Below are 23,557 nucleotides of genomic sequence, written 5' to 3' on the forward strand. Positions count from 1 at the left end.
GCTCGTGGACACCAGGCGGTTCCGGATGGAATCCCTCCGCCATGTCATCGCCTCAAGGTCCCAAGGATATTTCCTGGCATCATTAGGCATCAAGGATGCTTATCCACACGTGCCGATTGATCCAGAGCACTAGCGTTTCTACGCTTCGTTATAGGAGACGAACACCCTCTGTTCGTAGCTCTACCTTCCGGCTAGCGACAGTCCAACTGGTCTTCGCCAAGGTCAGGGCACCAGTAGTCACAGTCCTGCACTCTCAGGGTCACTCTGTGGTCCCGTATTTAGACGATCTACTTGTCAAGGCACTCTCTTAGGAAACATGCCAACACTGCCCGAACGTTGCGCTGGAGACTCTCTAGAGTTTTGGGTGGATCATCAACTTTTTAAAGTCAGATCCGACCCCGACCCTATCGATAACATATCTAGGCATAGAGTTTCTTACTCTCTCAGCGATAGTGAAGCTGCCGCTAGACAAACAGCATTCACTACGGGCTGCAAGCTCTTCTTTAAGAACCAGTCGCACACATTGAGACGCCTCATGCACTTCCTACGTAAGATGGTAGCAATGGAGGCAGTTCCTTTCGCGCAGTTTTACTGCGTCCACTACAATGGGACATTCTCCGCCAATGGGACGAGGAGTCGACGTCCCTCAACAGAGTCGTCGTTCTTTCTCAGGCGGCCAAGGAATCTCTACGGTGGTGGCTTCTTCTCACCTCTTGGTCAAAAAGAAGGTCCTTCCTATCCCCGTCCTGGGCGATAGTTACGACAGACGCGAGTCTATCAGGGTGGGGAGCAGTTTTTCTCCACTACAGCGCTCAGGGTACGTGGACTCAGCAAGAGTCCACTCTTCAGATCAATGTTCTTGAACACAGAGCAGTGTATCTTGCCCTACAATCCTTCCAACAGCGGCTGGAAAGCAAGCATATCCGACTTCAGTCGGACAGCTCCACAGCGGTGGCATACATCAACCACCAAGGAAGAACGCGCAACCGGCAAGCCTTCCAGGAAGTCCGGCAGGTTCTGATGTGGGTGGAAGACACGGCATCCACCATATCCACAATTCACATCCCAAGTGTGGAAACTAGGAAGCTGACTTCCTAAGTCGCTGAGGTGTGGCCGAAAGAGTATGGTCTCCTCACCCGGACGGGTTTCAGGAGATCTGGCGCCGCTGACAGAGGCCGGACGTCGATCTAATGGCGTCACGGCACAACAACAATGTGCCAGCTTCATGGCACGGTTTCACAATCATCGAGCTCTGGCGGCAAACGCCTTAGTTCAGCATTGGTCGCAGTTCCAGCTACCTTAGGTGCCACCTCTGGCATTGTTGCCCAGAGTACTGCGCTAGATCAAGACCGACTGCGGCCGCGCCATCCTCGTCGCTACAAATTGGCCGAGGATGTTGTGGTACTCGGTTCTGTGGTGCCTCACGGTAGGCTAACCGGGGGCACTACCAGACCAATCAGACTGGCTGTCTCAAGGGCCATTCTTCCATTTGAATTCTACGGCCCTCAACCGGATGGTGTGGCATTGAGTCCTGGAACCTAGTGTCGTCAGGATTACCTCAGGACGTGGTTGCCACCATGAGACAGGCTAGCATACCAACGTCCGCCAAGATTGACCACAGGACGTGGAAGATGTTCTTATCTCGGTGCTCGGCGCAGGGTGTTTCTCCCTGGCCGGTTGCATCGTCTATGTTTCCTTCCTTCCTGCAATCTAGGTAGGAAAATGGGTTGTCGCTCACTTCCCTTTAGGGACAAGTCTCGGCGCTATCTGTATTTTTTCAGAAACGACGACTTCCTCAGGTACGCACGTTCCTACGGGGAGTTTGTCTTCTCAGCACTCCGTACAAGCGGCCGTTAGAGCCCTGAGATCTGAACAAGGTTCTAATTGCTCTCCAGATGCCGCCTTTCGAGCCTTTGAAGGATGTCTCCCTTCCCGTTTTTCACGGGAAGTGGCCTTCTAGTAACGGTCTCGTCTCTTAGGAGAGTTTCCGAGCTAGCAACGCTCTCATACAAACTCCCTTCCTGGTCCTTCACCAGGACAGGGTAGTTCTGCGTCCGGTTCCGGAATTTCTCCCTAAGGTGGTATCCCATTTTCATATCAATCAGGATATCACCTCACCTTCTTTGTGTCCTCGTCCAGTCCATCAATTTCAGAAAGATTTGCATCTGTTGGTTCTGGTGAGAGCACTCAGGTTCTACTTCCCGCATGGCGCTCCTGCGCCACCCGGATGCACTCTTTGTCCTTGTCGCTGGTCGGCGTAAACAGTCGCAAGCTTACAGATCCACCCTTGCTCGGGGGCTCGAGGAACCAATTCTTGAAACCTACAGTTCTACTGGGCTTCTGGTTCTCTCAAGGCCGAAGGCCCATTCTACCAGAGCCGTGGGTGCATCCTGGGCATTACGGCACCAGGCTACGGCTCAGCAGGTGTGTCAGGCACCCACCTGGTCGAGTCTACTTACTTTTACCAAGCATTATCAGATGCATACCTACGCTTCGGCAGACGCCAGCCTAGGTAGATAAGTCATTCAGGCGGCGGTTGGCCACCTGTAGGAGAGGGCCGTTTGACGGCCCTATCATGAGGTATTCTTTTACCCACCCAGGGATTGCTTTTGGACATCCCAATTGTCTGGGTCTCCCAATGGAGCGACAAAGAAGAAGGGAATTTTGTTTACTTACCGTAAATTCCTTTTCTTCTAGCTCCAATTGGGAGACCCAGCACCCGCCCTGTTTTCTCGGGGTTTTTCTGTTTTTTCGGGTACACATGTTGTTCATGTGGTATGGTTCAGTTCTCCGATGTTTCCTCGGATTGAATTGGTCTTTAAACCAGTTATTGGCTTTCCTCCTTCTTGCTTTGGCACTAAAACTGGTGAGCCAGTGATCCCACTGGGGGTGTATAGCCAGAAGGGGAGGGGCCTTACACTTTTAAGTGTAATACTTTGTGTGGCCTCCAGAGGCAATAGCTATACACCCAATTGTCTGGGTCTCCCAATTGGAGCTAGAAGAAAAGGAATTTACGGTAAGTAAACAAAATTCCCTTCTTTCCAGGAGTGAAGCCGCGGGGGTTTCTTGTTACATATAAGGAAAGGAAAGGAGTGCAGGACCTGAAATGTAGAACGCAATAAACTCACTATTACTGAAGTTTTAAAAAATAAAACAATACTAAACGTACATGATCCGATCCAGAGAAAATCACTAACATTACCCTAGATAAACTCAGTGCATCTGGTTATAAAGTGATCATTAGTCTATAATATAAAGAACACATGCATACATGGATTCCCTGATCCTGTATCCCCACCCATACAATTGGTATATTCAGCTTGGGGTCTACAGCAGGGGTGGGGGGAACCTTTTTTTCTGCCAGGGGCCACTTACATATCTATAACATCATTTGGGGGATATAGAAAGTTATCATCATGAAATTTATCCTGCTATATTTGGTCAAACTTTTCATTATCTCACCCTACTGTGGTGGCTGGAGCTGCTTCTTTTTGGTGAGGTGTGTGATGTTAGGGGATATTGATGTTATTGGGGCTCGCAACTGCTATTCCAGATTTGTGTCGGTCTGGAGCGCAGTTAGCTCTTTACGATTAAAGTTTAAAGAGAACTCGCCACTGAATATTACAGTGCAAGTCTCACGTAGGAGACGCCGAGACCCTGTTGTATACATATCACGTAGGAGACGCCGAGACCCTGCTGTATACGCATCACGTAGGAGATGCCGAGACCCTGCTGCATACGCAGCACGTAGGGGAGGCCGAGACCCTGCTGCATACACAGCACGTAGGGGAGGCCGAGACCCTGCTGCATACACAGCACGTAGGGGAGGCCGAGACCCTGCTGCATACACAGCACGTAGGGGAGGCCGAGACCCTGCTGCATACACAGCACGTAGGGGAGGCCGAGACCCTGCTGCATACACAGCACGTAGGGGGCGCCGAGACCCTGCTGCATACACAGCACGTAGGGGGCGCCGAGACCCTGCTGCATACACAGCACGTAGGGGGCGCCGAGACCCTGCTGCATACACAGCACGTAGGGGGCGCCGAGGCTACTGCGCATGCATTACATAGGATGAGACCGTTGCTCCATTCATTCTCTGTGGGACTTAATCCCAGTTAAGGTACTTTGTCTGCCAATCGGTGGGGGTCTCAGCGGTTTGGCCTCCACTGATCAATATTATTTTCAGCGGACAGCCCCTATAAATCTTGAAACTACATATTTGCTCACATTGCCTTCTCTAATCTTACTACCAGTTGTGTGGACGTCTCACTATGACCCTATTAGACAGACGCTCTGTGGCAATTGCCGGCCAAATTGTTGTGGGTTATTTTTTTCAGGAAAAAACAAAACCGTTTAAAAAGGGCAGCGCGGTGGCTCAGTGGTTAGCATTGCAGTCTAGTGGTGGCTCGGTGGTTAGCATTGCAGTCTAGTGGTGGCTCGGTGGTTAGCACTGCAGTCTTGTGGTGGCTCGGTGGTTTGGCACTTCAGTCTTGTGGCGGCTCGGTGGTTAGCATTGCAGTCTTGTGGTGGCTCGGTGGTTAGCACTGCAGTCTTGTGGCGGCTCGGTGGTTAGCATTGCAGTCTTGTGGTGGCTCGGTGGTTAGCACTGCAGTCTTGTGGTGGCTCGGTGGTTTGGCACTGCAGTCTTGTGGCGGCTCGGTGGTTAGCACTGCCGTCTATTGGCGGCTCGGTGGTTAGCACTGCCGTCTATTGGCGGCTCGGTAGTTAGCACTGCCGTCTGTTGGCGGCTCGGTGGTTAGCACTGCCGTCTGTTGGCGGCTCGGTGGTTAGCACTGCCGTCTGTTGGCGGCTCGGTGGTTAGCACTGCCGTCTGTTGGCGGCTCGGTGGTTAGCACTGCCGTCTGTTGGCGACTCGGTGGTTAGCACTGCCGTCGGCGGCTCGGTGGTTAGCACTGCCGTCGGCGGCTCGGTGGTTAGCACTGCCGTCGGCGGCTCGGTGGTTAGCACTGCCGTCGGCGGCTCGGTGGTTAGCACTGCCGTCGGCGGCTCGGTGGTTAGCACTGCCGTTTTGTTGGCGGCCCGGTGGTTAGCACTGCAGTCTATTGGCGGCTCGGTGGTTAGCACTGCCGTCTATTGGCGGCTCGGTGGTTAGCACTGCCGTCTATTGGCGGCTCGGTGGTTAGCACTGCCGTCTATTGGCGGCTCGGTGGTTAGCACTGCCGTCTATTGGCGGCTCGGTGGTTAGCACTGCCGTCTATTGGCGGCTCGGTGGTTAGCACTGCCGTCTTGCAGCGCTGGGGTCCTGGGTTCAGCTCCCACCAAGGACACCACCTGCAAGCAGTTTGTATGTTCTCCCCGTGTTTGCGTGGGTTTCCTCTGGGGTCTCCGGTTTCCTCCCACACTCCAAAGACATACAGATAGGGACTCTAGATTGGCAATACTGTCCCCATCGTGGCTCACAATGTGTGTAAAGCGCTATATAAATGAATAAATATTGTTATATTAATATAAATTGTTAGAGAATGTGAAAGGTTCAGATACGTTAATGCCCGTTTATATTTCTGCCCGGAGGCAGCAGCAGAGCCCCGGCATGTCATGTTACACGCCTGCTGGCTGCTGGCCCCGAGTAATCCCCCAGCATTGGATCCCGGTCCGGAGCAGCTGTCGCAGGCGCCTCCGTCCCCGTGGATCTTGTGACACTTTGGCCAGTGCTCTGCTCTGGGAGGTGGGGGTCGTGTAGCTGGGTGCAACATTATAACTCTCACTTTCCACCGTTAAAATCAGGACGTTACTCTTTTGCTTTAATATTTATTTTTTGGGTTTTTTTTCTGTCACTTGTAGATGAATGGCTGAGAAGAATTTCTGGAAGACATCAACTTTTACCCAGGAGCGACCTCCTCATCCGCCTGCAGAGACTCTACACGGTAGGCTGGGGTTATATGTCCGTGCTGAATCCCGCAGATTATATCCAGGGGGCGACCGGAGCGACGGTCCCCTTCTCTATACTCGTTACTGCAGATTATATCCAGGGGGCGACACGAGCGACGGTCCCCTTCTCTATACTCGTTACTGCAGATTATATCCAGGGGGCGACAGGAGCGACGGTCCCCTTCTCTATACTCGTTACTGCAGATTATATCCAGGGGGCGACAGGAGCGACGGTCCCCTTCTCTATACTCGTTACTGCAGATTATATCCAGGGGGCGACAGGAGCGACGGTCCCCTTCTCTATACTCGTTACTGCAGATTATATCCAGGGGGCGACAGGAGCGACGGTCCCCTTCTCTATACTCGTTACTGCAGATTATATCCAGGGGGCGACACGAGCGACGGTCCCCTTCTCTATACTCGTTACTGCAGATTATATCCAGGGGCGACAGGAGCGACGGTCCCCTTCTCTATACTCGTTACTGCAGATTATATCCAGGGGCGACAGGAGCGACGGTCCCCTTCTCTATACTCGTTACTGCAGATTATATCCAGGGGCGACAGGAGCGACGGTCCCCTTCTCTATACTCGTTACTGCAGATTATATCCAGGGGCGACAGGAGCGACGGTCCCCTTCTCTATACTCGTTACTGCAGATTATATCCAGGGGGCGACACGAGCGACGGTCCCCTTCTCTATACTCGTTACTGCAGATTATATCCAGGGGGCGACACGAGCGACGGTCCCCTTCTCTATACTCGTTACTGCAGATTATATCCAGGGGGCGACACGAGCGACGGTCCCCTTCTCTATACTCGTTACTGCAGATTATATCCAGGGGGCGACAGGAGCGACGGTCCCCTTCTCTATACTCGTTACTGCAGATTATATCCAGGGGCGACAGGAGCGACGGTCCCCTTCTCTATACTCGTTACTGCAGATTATATCCAGGGGGCGACAGGAGCGACGGTCCCCTTCTCTATACTCGTTACTGCAGATTATATCCAGGGGGCGACAGGAGCGACGGTCCCCTTCTCTATACTCGTTACTGCAGATTATATCCAGGGGGCGACAGGAGCGACGGTCCCCTTCTCTATACTCGTTACTGCAGATTATATCCAGGGGCGACAGGAGCGACGGTCCCCTTCTCTATACTCGTTACTGCAGATTATATCCAGGGGCGACAGGAGCGACGGTCCCCTTCTCTATACTTGTTACTGCAGATTATATCCAGGGGGCGACAGGAGCGACGGTCCCTTTCTCTATACACGTTACTGCAGAAATGTGACATTATCCGGCAGCGGATGGGACTGCCCTAACGCATGTGTCTTATCTTCACAGAAATAAGCAAAGCGCTGAAGACCATTTCTAACACTCGAGCTGCTGTGAGTACCACGCCTTATGCCTTATTGCTGCTGCGAGTACCACGCCTTATGCCTTATTGCTGCTGCGAGTACCACGCCTTATTCCTTATTGCTGCTGCGAGTACCACGCCTTATTCCTTATTGCTGCTGTGAGTACCACGCCTTATTACTGCTGCGAGTACCACGCCTTATTCCTTATTGCTGCTGTGAGTACCACGCCTTATTGCTGCTGCGAGTACCACGCCTTATTGCTGCTGCGAGTACCACGCCTTATTGCTGCTGCGAGTACCACGCCTTATTGCTGCTGCGAGTACCACGCCTTATTGCTGCTGCGAGTACCACGCCTTATTGCTGCTGCGAGTACCACGCCTTATTGCTGCTGCGAGTACCACGCCTTATTGCCTCTGCGGGAATCTATAGCATTATGTCCTGCAACTCTGGAGTATATCTGACCTTTCACACCTAATGCTTCTCACAGCTGAGGATTTGCTACAATTGAATCCAGTCTAAATAATCTTCTGTAAGGTAAAACGTTTGGTTGGCCGCCCCCCTCTAAAAATAGCGGCACCTCTGTCCAGAGGTCGGGAGATGGTTCAAAAGACATGACCTGACACAACCCATAGTCCGGGGAGGCGCTGTTTCTGGGGGAAAGTATCATATGTATAGATTATATCTATAGCCGAAGACTAGATTACTCCGGCTCCAATGTAGGTGATTGACAGGTCTCTCCCATAGAATAAACACCACAAAACAATACAAGCCAGAATTCAATAATATGTAATCTTTATTATCCAAAAAAAAATAATTAAAACCAGTCTCAAAAGAATGGAACAACCCAAGAGATGGATGGTATTGATATGGGGGACCTGGCACCAACCCTGGTATACATTAAGGACCCATCATTATAAGCTGTATAAATTAAATGGTGATGAAGAAAATGCAACATAAGTATCACCTAGACCATATATGATCTATAGGACATGAATTTATATACTCAGGTGTGAGAAATTTGTGTATAAACAAGCATTACATCATATATTCAAAAGAATTACCAGCATACAGAGTCCAAAGCCAGGGTAACAGGGCAGCATCCCCATGCACCTGACGCGCGTTTCGTAACCTAAATGCTTCATCCAGGAGGTCTCTCCCATAGCCAGAGATCTGTCAACCACATGCAGCGGCACTGGGAGAAGCCTGCTGGGGGCAGAGCCGGACTTGAGGGGTTGTATAGGGTTAAAAAAAATAATGGCTACCTTCTTCCTTAAACCGCTTTACTCCAGGGCTGTATCCTGCATTGCTGCTCTGCTCTATTAAAGAGAATGGGACTAAGCGTTATCTCTACGGACCACACGTGGGGGGGCTCTGTAACAAGGCAGGTCTCTGCACAACCCACTAATAATGAATGTTGCCCATCTGCGAGCATAGATCGTCCAGACGTTGGCCATCTTTTGGTCTTTCTTATACTTAAATGCATGTATTGTGGGCTAAAAATCATTTTTACATAGGGGTTTCCTTAAGGATTCTTCTTTTCTGGGGTCTTTGTTTCTCAGCAGCTCCTCTGTCCCTACAATGGCTGGTGGGGAGCATCTGCCCAGACCTGTCCATCCGGGGTGAGGCTGATAGACAGGTCTGGGCACTTGGCTCCACCAGCCACCATTGTGTGGACAGAGGAGCTGGTCAGTGTGTGAGGAACGCTGCACGGAGAAGTGTGGACAACCTCGCTAATATGGTGAGGATCTAACGCCTATTAGACGGGCAGAGCAGTCGCCAGGCTTCCTCTACACTTTATCATGGCTGCTACATTTGTCTGCTGCTGTTGGTTTTCCATGTGCAATCGTTTCATCTTTCGATGTGTATTTGTCACCCCTCAGCTCAGGCAGAATAACAATAAGCTGGATGTGGCCCCCACGATCAGTGCAGTGTATGACCCCATCATGGACGCCAAAAGAGCAGGAAGCAGTGCGACTCGGAAGATAAGTAGAAAGGGTAGGTGCACGCGTGCCGTCCTCTGTAAGCGTGCCGTCCTCTGTAAGCGTGCCGTCCTCTGTAAGCGTGCCGTCCTCTGTAAGCGTGCCGTCCTCTGTAAGCGTGCCGTCCTCTGTAAGCGTGCCGTCCTCTGTAAGTGCTATGATTCTACATTTATACAGGATCATAAACTATTCTGGTGCTGGGTACTGGTAACTAATGATGAGTGGGCACTACCATGCTCGGGTGCTCAGTACTGGTAACTAATGATGAGCGGGCACTACCATGCTCGGGTGCTCTGTACTGGTAACTAATGATGAGCGGGCACTACCATGCTCGGGTGCTCAGTACTGGTAACTAATGATGAGCGGGCACTACCATGCTCGGGTGCTCAGTACTGGTAACTAATGATGAGCGGGCACTACCATGCTCGGGTGCTCAGTACTGGTAACTAGTGATAACCCTAACCCGCTCATCACTAGTTACCAGTACTGAGCATCCGTGCATGGTAGTGCCCGCTCATCACTAGTTACCAGTACTGAGCATCCGTGCATGGTAGTGCCCGCTCATCACTAGTTACCAGTACTGAGCACCCGAGCATGGTAGTGCCCGCTCATCACTAGTTTCCAGTACTGAGCACCTGAGCATGGTAGTGCCCGCTCATCACTAGTTACAGGTACTGAGCACCCGAGCATGGTAGTGTCCGCTCATCACTAGTTACAGGTACTGAGCACCCGAGCATGGTAGTGCCCGCTCATCACTAGTTACTAGTACTGAGCACCCGAGCATGGTAGTGCCCACTCATCACTAGTTACCAGTACTGAGCATCCGTGCATGGTAGTGCCCGCTCATCACTAGTTACAGGTACTGAGCACCCGAGCATGGTAGTGCCCGCTCATCACTAGTTACTAGTACTGAGCACCCGAGCATGGTAGTGCCCGCTCATCACTAGTTACCACTACTGAGCACCCGAGCATGGTAGTGCCCGCTCATCACTAGTTACCAGTACTGAGCACCCGAGCATGGTAGTGCCCGCTCATCACTAGTTACCAGTACTGAGCACCCGAGCATGGTAGTGCCCGCTCATCACTAGTTACCAGTACTGAGCACCCGAGCATGGTAGTGCTCGCTCATCACTAGTTACCAGTACTGCGCACCCGAGCATGGTAGTGCCCGCTCATCACTAGTTACTAGTACTGAGCACCCGAGCATGGTAGTGCCCGCTCATCACTAGTTACCAGTACTGAGCACCCGAGCATGGTAGTGCCCGCTCATCACTAGTTACCAGTACAGAGTACCCGAGCATGGTAGTGCCCGCTCATCACTAGTTACCAGTACTGAGCACTCGAGCATGGTAGTGCCCGCTCATCACTAGGTACGAGTACTGAGCACCCGAGCATGGTAGTGCCCGCTCATCACTAGTTACCAGTACTGAGCATCCGTGCATGGTAGTGCCCGCTCATTACTAGTTACCACTACTGAGCATCTGAGCATGGTAGTGCCCGCTCATCACTAGTTACCACTACTGAGCACCTGAGCATGGTAGTGCCCGCTCATCACTAGTTACCAGTACTGAGCACCCGAGCATGGTAGTGCCCGCTCATCACTAGTTACCAATACTGAGCATCCGTGCATGGTAGTGCCCGCTCATTACTAGTTACCAATACTGAGCATCCGTGCATTGTAGTGCCCGCTCATCACTAGTTACCAGTACAGAGCACCCGAGCATGGTAGTGCCCGCTCATCACTAGTTACCAGTACTGAGCACCCGAGCATGGTAGTGCCCGCTCATCACTAGTTACTAGTACTGAGCACCCGAGCATGGTAGTGCCCGCTAATCACTAGTTACCAGTACTGAGCACCCGAGCATGGTAGTGCCCACTGATTACTACCAAACACCTCTGTGCAGTTACATAACTTATTAAAACAAGGGAAATAACTTTTTTTTTTTTATTATTTGTCTGTAGATGGTCGATACCATGAGGACTCCAGCGCTCACCACAGCAAACATTCCCAGCCCGCCAAGCCTGGCAGAGAGCGGTCGTCTCGCAGCCCCTTGCGCGTCACTACCTTGGACAGCAATGTTAAAGGCTCCTGTCGTGTTGGTTTCCGGGAACCTCTGGCTTCGTACCGGTGAGGACACAATACTGCACAGGGCTGGAATGAAAGTTTTATTAAGTCATGTTGTATGAGTGTGAAAAAATATATATATATAAAAAAAAAAGTAATCCGGCACTGCAGGAAAGGTAGTTATATATTTTTTTCATTACTACTTATTTTATGGTTTTACAACAGTAGCACATGCAACCGGATTAGTAACCTATAGATGAAGGTAACATTTATACTGCACAGCACATTCATGCATCATTTGTGGATTGTTATATTATATGTCCCCTAAATGGTGATGATAAAAACTCCAGCAACATCTGCCGAGCTTTAACCCCTTCACGACCATGGACAGATATATCCGTCATGGATCGTGTGCCGTTAAGCCCCACCCCCTCCTGTTTTCAACAGCTGACATGTGCCTGCATGTTGCGAGTGGAATCGCTTCCACTCGCAACATTTAACCCCTTAAATCTCGCTGCCAAAGTCTGGCAGCGAGATCTATATACGCGCGGCCATGATTTTTACTTACCGCCGCCCCCACCGGAAGTCGCCTGCGTGATCACGTGACTTTCGGTGGTTGCCATAGTAGCACAGGGTCATGTGATGACGCCTGCAGCTATGAAGTTTTACTTTAGTTTTCCCTTGGCCGGGAGTAGAGAGAAACAGGAAGTGACTGAATCTGCTGTTTACAGCTGTATAGCTGTGATCAGCAGCGATCGGATTGCTGATCGCTATAGCCCCCTAGGGGGACTAGTAAAATAAAAAAAAATTTAAAAAAAAGTTTTAAAAAATGTAAAAAAAAACCCCTAAAAGTTCAAATCACCCCCCTTTCACCCCATTGAAAATTAAAGGGTTAAAAATAAATAAATATACACATATTTGGTATCGCCGCGTTCAGAAATGCCCGATCTATCAAAATATAAAATCAATTAATCTGATTGGTAAACGGCGTAGTGGTAAAAAAATTCCAAACGCCAAAATTACGTTTTTTGGTCGCCGCAAGTTTTACTTAAAATGCAATAACAGGCGATCAAAACGTAGCATCTGCGCAAAAATGGTACCATTAGAAACGTCAGCTCGAGACACAAAAAATAAGCCATCACTGAGCCATAGATCCGAAAAAATAAGAACGCTACGTGTTTCGGAAAATGGCGCAAAACGTGCGCCACTTTTATTGGACAAGCTTGTGAATTTTTTTTAACCCCTTAGATAAAAGTAAACCTAAACATGTTTGGTGTCTACAAACTCGCACCGACCTCAGGCATCATACCCACACATCAGTTTTACCATATAGTGAACACCGTGAATAAAACATCCCAAAAACTATTGTGCCATCACACTTTTTTTTGCAGTTTTTCCACACTTGGATTTTTTTTGCTGTTTTCCAGTACACCATATGGTAAAACTTATGGTTTCATTTAAAAGTACAACTTGTCCCGCAAAAACCAAGCCCTCATATGGCAAGATTGACGGAAAAATAAAAAAGGTACGGCTCTCGGAAGAAGGGGAGCAAAAAACAAAAACTGAATGTGCTCTGGGGCTGAAGGGGTTAATATAAATTGTCCTAGATATTAACAATGCCCTTTAACACAGTACATGTCATGTATGATACCAAAAAATTTGTACAAAAAGAACCACTTAATAGCAGTATAATCTCTCCCCAGTCGTCTTATCTCAGATAATGGATCTGACCTCTCCTGTAACCTTTGGTCCAAATGCCACGAAAAGACGGTGGTGGAGGTGCGGTCACTATCCCTATCAGGGACTAAGCTGACCCTTCTATTCCCCACAGACTCCCACCCTTACAACTGGCCCTGTTGTGACTGACCCTTGTGTTCAATCCAGGCGCCTCCCGACGCGTTTTGCTTCAATCGCTCATCGGGGGGGGAATAAACCACCTCTACAACGAACGGTGGCTCGACACAGAGCTCACCCCTATTAAGCCTGGTATCAACCCAATCAATCCATCAAATCAAATTGATACCCGGCTTATTCGGGGATGATCCTGGAGCGTTGACATTACTGTTCAATACGTTTTCAGTTTATTTTTTATCATGTTACTGATTTTCTAGTTATATATATATATATATATATATATATATATATATATATATATATATATATATATATATATATATATATATATAATATATATATATATAATATATATATATATATATATATTTATTTCTACTTAGGGAAGTTCTGTCTTCAGAAGAGAAGGATCCAGGATCTGGTCTAAAGAACCTTCGTCAAGATGAGAAGGACTTTGATAGCACTCGTTCTTCTGCTGTGGACGCCACCACTGTGCGCTACCTAAATGACAGACTGGCCATTGATAATTTGCATTGGCAATTATGCCGGTCTCAGACTGACCAGAGCAATGATTACAGACATGTGCCCCTATCAGAAGCCCCCCAGCACCAGCCCACCGTCAGCCCTCTGAGTAACAGATTAGAGACCTTAAAACGGAGGCAACCTGATGCCAAACTAGAGAAACTGAAGGAACGGATCCGCAGACAGTGGGAGCTCTCGGAGGAGCGGGATAACAGCGAGCGTCTTCCCGAGCCTATAAATGTAACCGACAAAACAGCAAGTGCAAAAACCAGGAAAGTAACGGCTGCTCCACCAGCTCCATCGTACAGAGGTAAGAACCACATATGTACACATGCAGGTATTTGAAAGCTAAATCCATTGACACCCTTTTATATCTTCTATCTGTTGCTGCATTTCTGGATTTAGGTATCTGACTGATTCCTTTTAAAGGGGTTAACTGTGATTAATTCCACTCCCTCCTTCAGCTTGTGCTAGATCAAAATAATTAAATCTTTTGTTTCTCACCTTTTGCAAGTTCAGCACTGCCTTTCTGATGCCCCGATCTTTGTTGATGGGAATTTTGATAATTTAACAAACACAATGCAGCCGATCATGGTGTTCAGCATTCTCATACCGACTACATCAGGTACCAAAAGGTGTTCCTTCCCTAGAAGAAAAGAAAATAACACCACAATAATGGGTTTATACCCAGTGTTCACATAGAGCTGCGTCAGCCAACCAGAAGCCCAACGTTTGCTGATGAGGCAAAAAGCCCCAAAAGTTTACACGCTGCAGATTTAATCGTCCACAACCTGCTTGTTTTTTTGGGCTGTTTTTTCCAACTTAACTTTAGCAAGCTCATGGATGTCCTTCTTTTTTTTTTTTTTTTTTTTTTTTTTTTTTTATTAAGAAAAAACGAGGGGGGGGGGCAATAATCTGCTACTTACTGTGATTCCCTGAAAATCAAACTGGGTCTTACAGTGGCTACGGAAGGTATTGACACCCCTTTACATTTTTCACTCTTTCATTGCAGCCATTTGGTAAATTCAAAAAAAGTTATTTTTTTTTCTCAGTAATGTACACTCTGCCCCCATCTTGACAGAAAGAAACTGAAATGTAGACATTTGTGCAAATTTATTAACCAAGAAAAACTGAAATATCACATGTTCATAAGTATTCAGCCCCTTTGCTCAGTATATCACATGTTCATAAGTATTCAGCCCCTTTGCTCAGTATTGAGTAGCCGCCCCCTCCCTTTTGAGCTAGTACAGCCATGAGTCTTCTTGGGGCCCGGGATTTGGGGATCCTCGGCCATTCTTCTTGCAGATCCTCTCCAGTGCCATCAGGTTGGATGGTGAGCGTTGGTGGATGCCATTTTCAGGTTTCTCCAGAGATGCTCAATTGGGTTTAGGTCAGGGCTCTGGCTGGGCCGGTCAGTAATGATCACAGAGTTGTTCTGAAGCCGCTCCTTTGTTATTTTAGCTGCGTGCTTAGGGTCATTGTCTTGTTGGAAGGTGAACCGTTGGCCAAGTCTGAGGTCCAGAGCACTCTAGAAGAGGTTTTCTTCCAGGATATCTCTGTACTTGGCTGCATTCATCTTTCCTTCAATTGTAACCAGTCATCCTGTCCCTGCCCCCATAGCATGATTCTGCCACCACCATGTCTCACTGTGGGGATGGTATTGGGCAGGTGATGAGCAGTGCCTGGTTTTCTCCACACATACCACTTAGAATTATCACCAGAAAGTTCTATCTTCATCTCATCAGACCAGAGAATCTTATTTCTCATAGTCTGGGATCCTTCATGTGTTTTTTTGCAAACTCTATGCGGCTTTCATAGGTCTTGCACTGAGGAGAGGCTTCCGTCGGGTACTCTGCCATAAAGGCCTGACTGGTGGAGGCTGCAGTGATAGGTGACTTTGTGGTCTTTCTCCCATCTCCCTACTGCATCTCTGGAGCTCAGCCGCAGTGATCTTGGGGTTCTTCTTTACCTCTCACCAAGGCTCTTCTCCCACGATTGCTCAGTTTGGCTGGACGGCCAGGTCTAGGAAGAGTTCTGGTGGTCCCAAACTTCTTCCATTTAAGGATTATGGAGGCCACTGTGCTCTTAGGAACCTTGAGTACTGCAGAAATTCTTTTGTAACCTTGGCCAGATCTGTGCCTTGCCACTATTCTGTCTCTGAGCTCCTTGGGCAGTTCCTTTGACCTCATGATCCTCATTTGGTGTGACATGCAGTGTGAGCTGTGAGGTCTTATATAGACAGGTGTGCGCCTTTCCAAATCAATCAGTGTAATTACACACAGCTGGGCTCCAATGAAGGAGGAGAACCATCTCAAGGAGGATCACAAGGAAATGGACAGCATGGGACTTACATATGAGTGTCTGAGCAAAGGGGCTGAATACTTATCTCCATGGGATATACTGAGCAAAGGGGCTGAATACTTATGACCATGTGATATTTCAGTTTTTCTTGTTTAATAAATTTGCAAAAATTTCTGGGGGGGGGGGGTTCTGTTGAGATGGGGGATGGGGTGCAGAGTGTACATTAATGAGAATTTACCAAATGGCAGCAATGAAACTTTCGTACCCATTGTATATTGTTTTTTGCTACGAAAAATGGGCTAGAGCTTATTTCTTCATCGTTCCTTATGGGAGACCCAGACCACGGGTGTATAGCTTCTGCCTCCAGAGGACACACAAAGTACTACACTAAAAGTGTAGCTCCTCCCTCCGAGCATATACACCCCCTGGATGACAAATCTAACCAGTTTCAATGCTTTGTGTTCAGGAGGTCACACACACACACATGCATTCTCTGATTTTTGATTTCAAAGATTTGGAAGAAAAGCGGGTCCAATCTGGACTCCCGGCATGTCCCTTCTCACCCCACTGTGTCGGCGGTGCTGTTAAGGTTGACTTTACAAGGCTGGAGCCTTCACATGCCGCGCTCCTTCACCATCCCCTGAGGCTCTGGCTTGAAGTGGGAGCCATCACGGTTCTCACTGCTTTGCAGGAGACCGGTCTCCATCCGCAGCCCTGTCAGGATTCTGCCGGACGGAGCGTTCAACCCCCACCCCCAGGGACATGGCCCTGCGTCTCATAAGCTAAGTATTGAGACGTTATTCAGGGGTCCCTTGTACATTTATTGAGGGGGGAGTGTGTTTGTTAACCTTGCTGTGATTTCCGGCCGGTTCTCTGGGTTTTTCCTGAGAACCGCGCCGAGGGTGCCTGCTCGTCGGCCGCATGTAAAAATCTAGGCCCCGGCTTCAGTTGCGGCCTAGTTTCGTTTTCAGTTCCCCTGCATCTCAGTCAAGCAGGGGAACAGTGCGGCGCCGCCCACCGGCCGTTCAGCAGAGGGGAGGACACTCCTCTCTGAGGAGATGTTTCCCTCCCCTGTATCTCTCCTTGGCCCCCCGGTTCCCGCTCTTGGGCTAATCCCCGCCCCCCCTCCTCACTCCGGCGCCATTTTATCAGCGTTCACACACTGATCGGCGCTGGCTGCTGCAGCTGCTGCATCCACTGGGGGTCCGAGCTGTGGAATCCGGAGGGCACACAAAAACCGGTCTGGTAAGCCACAACCTCTGGTTGTGGGCTTTATTATACACTCTCAGGGGGTCATTCTAAAGGAGTGTATTCTTTACTGCAGAGCCCCCACCTCAGCAGCATGTCTCTCACTAGGAGCAAGGCTTTACTCTATATGCACTGCATGTAAGCTCATTCTGCTCCGGCCCCGGTGGCTGAACCCCCGGCTTGGGTAGCATCTTTTTCCAGAGCTATCTCCCAGTCTTTTGCCGACTCCATGGGACAGCTGTCCCGGACTCTGCTGACCATGCATCAGCCCCCTTCTCAGGGCGACTCTGCCGCTCCGACTCGCTCTGCAGAGCTAACAGAGCATGTTTTAGGACCCCGTCCTCCTAAACGGAGACGCAGGGACCCTTCTCCTTCCTCGTCCCACGGCTCTGATTCACGAGCTGAATCGCAGGGCGAGGAGGATACTTTTACTGTGGGCTCAGACGCTACCTCTATGTACCCCATTGATTTATCTGAGGGGGATGTTAGTGACTTGATTGCGTCCATTAATTCCGTACTGGACCTCAATCCACCAGTGTCAGAGGAACAAGCCTCTCTGGTAGAAAAACACCAGTTTACCTCACCTAAGAGAGCAAGGAGTATGTTTTTTAACCACTCCAGTTTTCAGGCCACTGTTACCAAGCCCAGGGCCTGTCCTGCCCGGACAGTCGTATCTGTGGCCAATGGCACCTCTCTTAAGGATCCCACTGACCGCCAGGTTGACCTTCTGGCCAAATCTGTATATGAGGCGGCAGGAGCCTCGTTCTCCCCGTCCTTTGCAGCAGTGTGGGCTCTTAAGGCAGTATCTGCTTCTCTGGCGGAGATACATTCCCTCGCCAGGGACTCTATGCCCGAGATGGTTGCCTTAACTTCCCAGGCTTCGGCTTTTTCATCCTATGCCATGTCTGCCATTCTGGAGGCTTCTCACCGCACGGCGGTGGCTTCCGCTAATTCCCTCGCAATCCGCAGGATCTTGTGGCTTCGAGAGTGGAAAGCAGACGCTTCTTCCAAGAAGTTTCTTGCTGGGCTCCCCTTTGCTGGGTCCCGGCTGTTCGGTGAACAACTGGATGAAATTATTAAGGAAGTTACTGGCGGGAAGAGTACTTCCTTGCCACAAACTAAAACCAGGAAACCTGTCCAGGGCAGGAACCAGTCGAGGTTTCGTTCCTTTCGTTCCTCTAACTGGTCATCCTCTAAGCCCTCAGCTTCGTCCACTAACTCAGCCAAGGATCGCAAACCCAGCTGGCGCGCGAAGCCGCGTCCTCAGAAGAACGGAGGAGCCGCTGCCACTAAGGCAGCCTCTTGACTATCTGGCTGCGCCAGCAATGTCCTTGATCGGTGGCAGGCTCTCCCACTTTGGCGACGTGTGGTTTCAGCACGTCTCCGATCAGTGGGTGCGGGATATCCTCTCCCACGGCTACAGGATAGAATTTTCTTCCAGCCCGCCAAACAGATTTTTTATGTCCACTCCCCCCTGCTCCAAAGCCGCCGCCTTCTCACAGGCCGTGGCATCCTTGCAGGCCAACGGAGTAATTGTTCCGGTTCCCGCCCGGGAACGGTTCAGAGGTTTCTACTCAAACCTCTTCCTAGTCCCCAAGAAGGACGGTTCCTTCCGGCCCATCCTGGATCTCAAGCTTCTCAACAAGCATGTTCAGGTGCGGCACTTTCGCATGGAATCTCTGCGATCGGTCATTGCCTCAATGACCCAAGGAGATTTTCTAGCATCCATCGACATCAGAGATGCTTATCTGCATGTGCCAATTGCAGTTTCACACCAGCGTTGGCTACGCTTTGCAATCGGAGAGGAACATTTCCAATTCGTGGCTCTCCCCTTCGGGTTAGCCACGGCCCCTCGTGTGGTCACCAAGGTCATGGCAGCAGTGGTTGCGGTTCTGCATCTCCAGGGGTTGGCAGTAATCCCCTACCTGGACGACCTTCTAGTCAAGGCCTCATCCAGTGCAGACTGTCAGCGGAGTGTCTCGCTCACTCTCGCCACGCTTGTTCAATTCGGGTGGCTTGTCAATCTGCCCAAGTCCACTCTGACCCCGACCCAGGAACTTACGTACCTAGGGATGCAATTCGAGACTCTGCCGGCACTTGTGAAGCTGCCCTTAGTCAAACAGCAGTCCCTTCATCTGGCGGTGCGTTCTCTGTTGAAGCCCCGCCGTCATTCCATCAGGCGTCTCATGCAGGTGCTGGGGCAGATGGTGGCGTCAATGGAAGCGGTTCCCTTTGCCCAGTTCCACCTGCGTCCTCTGCAGCTGGACATTCTCCGCTTTTGGGACAAGCGGACCTCTTCCTTGCACAGGCTAGTGGCTCTGTCGCCACAGGCCAGGAGCTCTCTTCAGTGGTGGCTTCGGCCCCTCTCTCTGTCTCAGGGACGCTCCTTCCTGACTCCGTCCTGGGTGATCCTCACCACGGACGCCAGTCTCTCCGGCTGGGGAGCAGTATTTCTCCACCACCGAGCACAGGGCACTTGGACTCCGTCCGAATCAGCCCTCTCGATCAATGTGCTGGAAATCAGGGCTGTACTTCTAGCTCTCGTAGCCTTTCACCACCTGTTGGCGGGCAAGCACATTCGAGTCCAGTCGGACAACGCGACTGCAGTTGCCTACATCAATCACCAGGGCGGGACTCGCAGCCGCCTGGCAATGTTGGAGGTTCAACGCATCCTTCAGTGGACGGAGGACTCCAAGTCCACCATATCCGCAGTCCACATCCCAGGCGTAGAAAACTGGGAGGCAGATTATCTCAGCCGTCAAACCGTGGACAGCGGCGAGTGGTCCCTGCATCCGGCAGTGTTCCGGTCAATCTGCCGCAAGTGGGGCACTCCGGAAGTGGATCTAATGGCATCCCGGCACAACAACAAGGTCCCGGTTTACGTGGCTCGCTCCCACGATCCTCAAGCCTTGGCAGCGGACGCGCTGGTTCAGGATTGGTCCCAGTTCCGTCTGGCCTACGTGTTTCCCCCTCTAGCTCTCTTGCCCAGAGTCCTGCGCAAGATCAGGATGGAGGGCCGTCGGGTTATAATCATCGCTCCAGACTGGCCCAGGCGAGCTTGGTACCCAGACCTGCTCCGTCTGTCCATAGAAATGCCGTGGCATCTCCCGGACCGCCCAGACCTTCTCTCTCAAGGTCCGTTTTTCCGCCAGAATTCTGCGGCTCTCAGATTGACGGCGTGGCTCTTGAGTCCTGGATCCTGACTGCTTCAGGCATTCCTTCCGAGGTCATCTCCACTATGACTCAGGCTCGGAAGTCTTCCTCGGCCAGGATTTACCACAGGACTTGGAGGATTTTCCTGTCCTGGTGTCGCTCTTCCGGCCATGCTCCTTGGCCGTTTTCTTTGCCGACCATCCTGTCTTTTCTACAGTCCGGTCTGCAGCTAGGACTATCTCTCAATTCCCTCAAGGGACAGGTTTCGGCTCTGTCAGTGTTGTTCCAGCGGCGTATCGCCCGACTGGCCCAGGTGCGCACCTTCATGCAGGGCGCATCTCACATCATTCCTCCTTACGGCGGCCTTTGGATCCCTGGGACCTTAATCTGGTCCTCACGGCCTTACAGAAACCCCCCTTTGAGCCTCTTAGGGAGGTTCCTTTGTTTCGACTTTCACAGAAAGTGGTCTTTCTGGTGGCCATAACTTCTCTCAGGAGAGTCTCTGATTTGGCTGCGCTCTCTTCGGAGTCACCTTTTTTGGTTTTTCACCAAGACAAGGTAGTTCTCCGTCCGAGTCCGGACTTTCTCCCTAAGGTGGTGTCTCCTTTCCACCTTAACCAGGACATTTCATTGCCTTCCCTTTGTCCGGCCCCTGTGCATCGCTTTGAGAAAGCGTTGCATACTTTGGATTTGGTGCGGGCGCTCCGAATCTATGTGTCACGCACCGCCGCTCTTAGGCGGTGCACCTCTCTTTTTGTGCTCACCACAGGTCAGCGCAAGGGTCTCTCGGCTTCTAAACCGACCCTAGCTCGTTGGATTAGGTCGGCCATATCCGATGCCTACCAATGTTCTCAGGTGCCCCCACCGCCAGGGATTAAGGCGCACTCGACTAGAGCTGTCGGTGCCTCCTGGGCTTTCAGGCACCAGGCTACGGCTCAGCAGGTTTGTCAGGCTGCCACTTGGTCCAGTCTGCATACCTTTTCGAAGCACTACCAAGTGCATGCTCATGCTTCGGCAGATGCGAGCTTGGGCAGACGCATCCTTCAGGCGGCTGTCGCCCATTTGTGAAGTTAGGTTTCGCCTACTTCTCAGTTTTCTGTTTATTCCCACCCATGGACTGCTTTGAGACGTCCCATGGTCTGGGTCTCCCATAAGGAACGATGAAGAATAAGAGAATTTTGTTACTTACCGTAAATTCTTTTTCTTATAGTTCCGACATGGGAGACCCAGCACCCTCCCTGTTGCCTGTTGGCAGTTCTTGTTCCGTGTGTTTTCACCGGCTGTTGTTGTAGACAGAGGTTCCGGTTATTCCGGGTTTTACTCTATCTCTACTTGTGGGTGGATGTCCTCCTTCAGCTTTTGAACTAAACTGGTTAGATTTGTCATCCAGGGGGTGTATATGCTCGGAGGGAGGAGCTACACTTTTAGTGTAGTACTTTGTGTGTCCTCCGGAGGCAGAAGCTATACACCCATGGTCTGGGTCTCCCATGTCGGAACTATAAGAAAAAGAATTTACGGTAAGTAACAAAATTCTCTTTTTTTAGGGGATGTCTTATTTTTTTTCTTCCATGAACAACAATCAATCCATATTTATTCTTGAACAAATAAAAAAAAATCATTATTTATTCAAATAGATCATCGCATTTCACATTCTGGAACATCAACAGAGCTCTGTAAACCCAGTGTATAGTCTATGTATCTATATATCCTTCTAGCTATGATCTATATATTTATATTTCTCTATCACTTCATTGGGGGACACCGGAGACCACGGGTGTACGCTGCTGCCACTAGGAGGCTGACACTATATGCTAAAAGTTATCTCCTCCCCTGTAGTATAGACCCACCGGGGCTGAGCGGATCAGTTTAAGCTTAGTGTCTGTAGGAGGTGAACGCTGGGGGCCGCTCCCAGCCCCATAGGTGTGTATTGTGGTGTTCTATGAATCATTTCTCTTCATCTTATCTATTTATTATGTATCGCTTATATATCCATTGATCCATACACACACGTGCGCGCTCACTGCACTACACACACCCGAGCGCACACACTGCACTACACACACCCGAGCACACACACACACACACACACACACACACGTGTGCACACTGCTCCACACACACACACGCAAACACACTATAAACACTGCACTACACACACCCGAGCGCGCACACACTGCACCACACACACACGTGCGCGCGCACTGCACTATACACACCCGAGCTCGCGCTCACTGCACTACACACACCCGAGCGCACACACTGCACTACACACACCCGAGCACACACACACACGTGTGCACACTGCTCCACACACACACGCGCGCACACACTACACACACTGCACTACACACACCCGAGCGCGCACACACTGCACCACACACACACGTGCGCGCGCACTGCACTATACACACCCGAGCTCGCACACACTGCACTACACACACGCGCTCACTACACCACACACACTGCTCTACACACACTGCTCTACACACACTGCACTACACACACACACACACGCGTGCACACTACACCACACACTGCTCTACACACACACACACACACACGCGTGCACACTACACCACACACTGCTCTACACACACACACACACACGCGTGCACACTACACCACACACACTGCTACACACACACACACACACACACACACACACTGCACTACACACACACACGCTCACTACACCACACTGCTCTACACACACTGCACTACACACACGCGCACACTACACCACACACACTGCTCCACACGCACACACTACACCACACACTGCTCTACACACACTGCACTACACACACAGACACGCGTGCACACTACACCACACACACTGCACACACGCGCTCATTACACCACACACTGCTCTACACACACTGCACTACACACACACACACGTGCACACGCACTGCTCTACACACACACACACGCGCTCACTACACCACACACTGCTCTACACACACACACGCGCGTGCACACTACACCACGCACACTGCTCTACACACACACACACACACACACACGCGCGCACACACTACACACACTGCACTACACCACACACTGCTCTACACACACTGCACTACACACACACACACGCGTGCACACTACACCACACACACACGCGTGCACACACTACACACACACACTACACACACACTACACACACACTACACACACACTACACA

At 50.5% G+C, this 23,557-nt stretch overlaps 1 protein-coding gene across 9 annotated transcripts in view; it reads left to right on the top strand.

Annotated features, from left to right (window-relative positions):
* The window catches only part of CEP350 (centrosomal protein 350), a 172,718-nt gene that overhangs the window by 23,662 nt on the left and 125,499 nt on the right, over window positions 1-23,557 (top strand). For all 9 annotated transcript variants that reach the window (XM_075320581.1, XM_075320582.1, XM_075320589.1 and 6 more), the window contains exons 2-6: window positions 5,806-5,888; window positions 7,234-7,277; window positions 9,128-9,242; window positions 11,189-11,354; window positions 13,529-13,977. In XM_075320581.1, coding sequence (XP_075176696.1) covers window positions 5,810-5,888; window positions 7,234-7,277; window positions 9,128-9,242; window positions 11,189-11,354; window positions 13,529-13,977 — 853 coding nt within the window. In that variant the 5' untranslated portion in view covers window positions 5,806-5,809. The remainder of the gene's footprint in view (window positions 1-5,805; window positions 5,889-7,233; window positions 7,278-9,127; window positions 9,243-11,188; window positions 11,355-13,528; window positions 13,978-23,557) is intronic.

Source organism: Anomaloglossus baeobatrachus, chromosome 8 (assembly GCF_048569485.1).
Source record: "Anomaloglossus baeobatrachus isolate aAnoBae1 chromosome 8, aAnoBae1.hap1, whole genome shotgun sequence".
NCBI classification, from domain to species: domain Eukaryota; kingdom Metazoa; phylum Chordata; class Amphibia; order Anura; family Aromobatidae; genus Anomaloglossus; species Anomaloglossus baeobatrachus.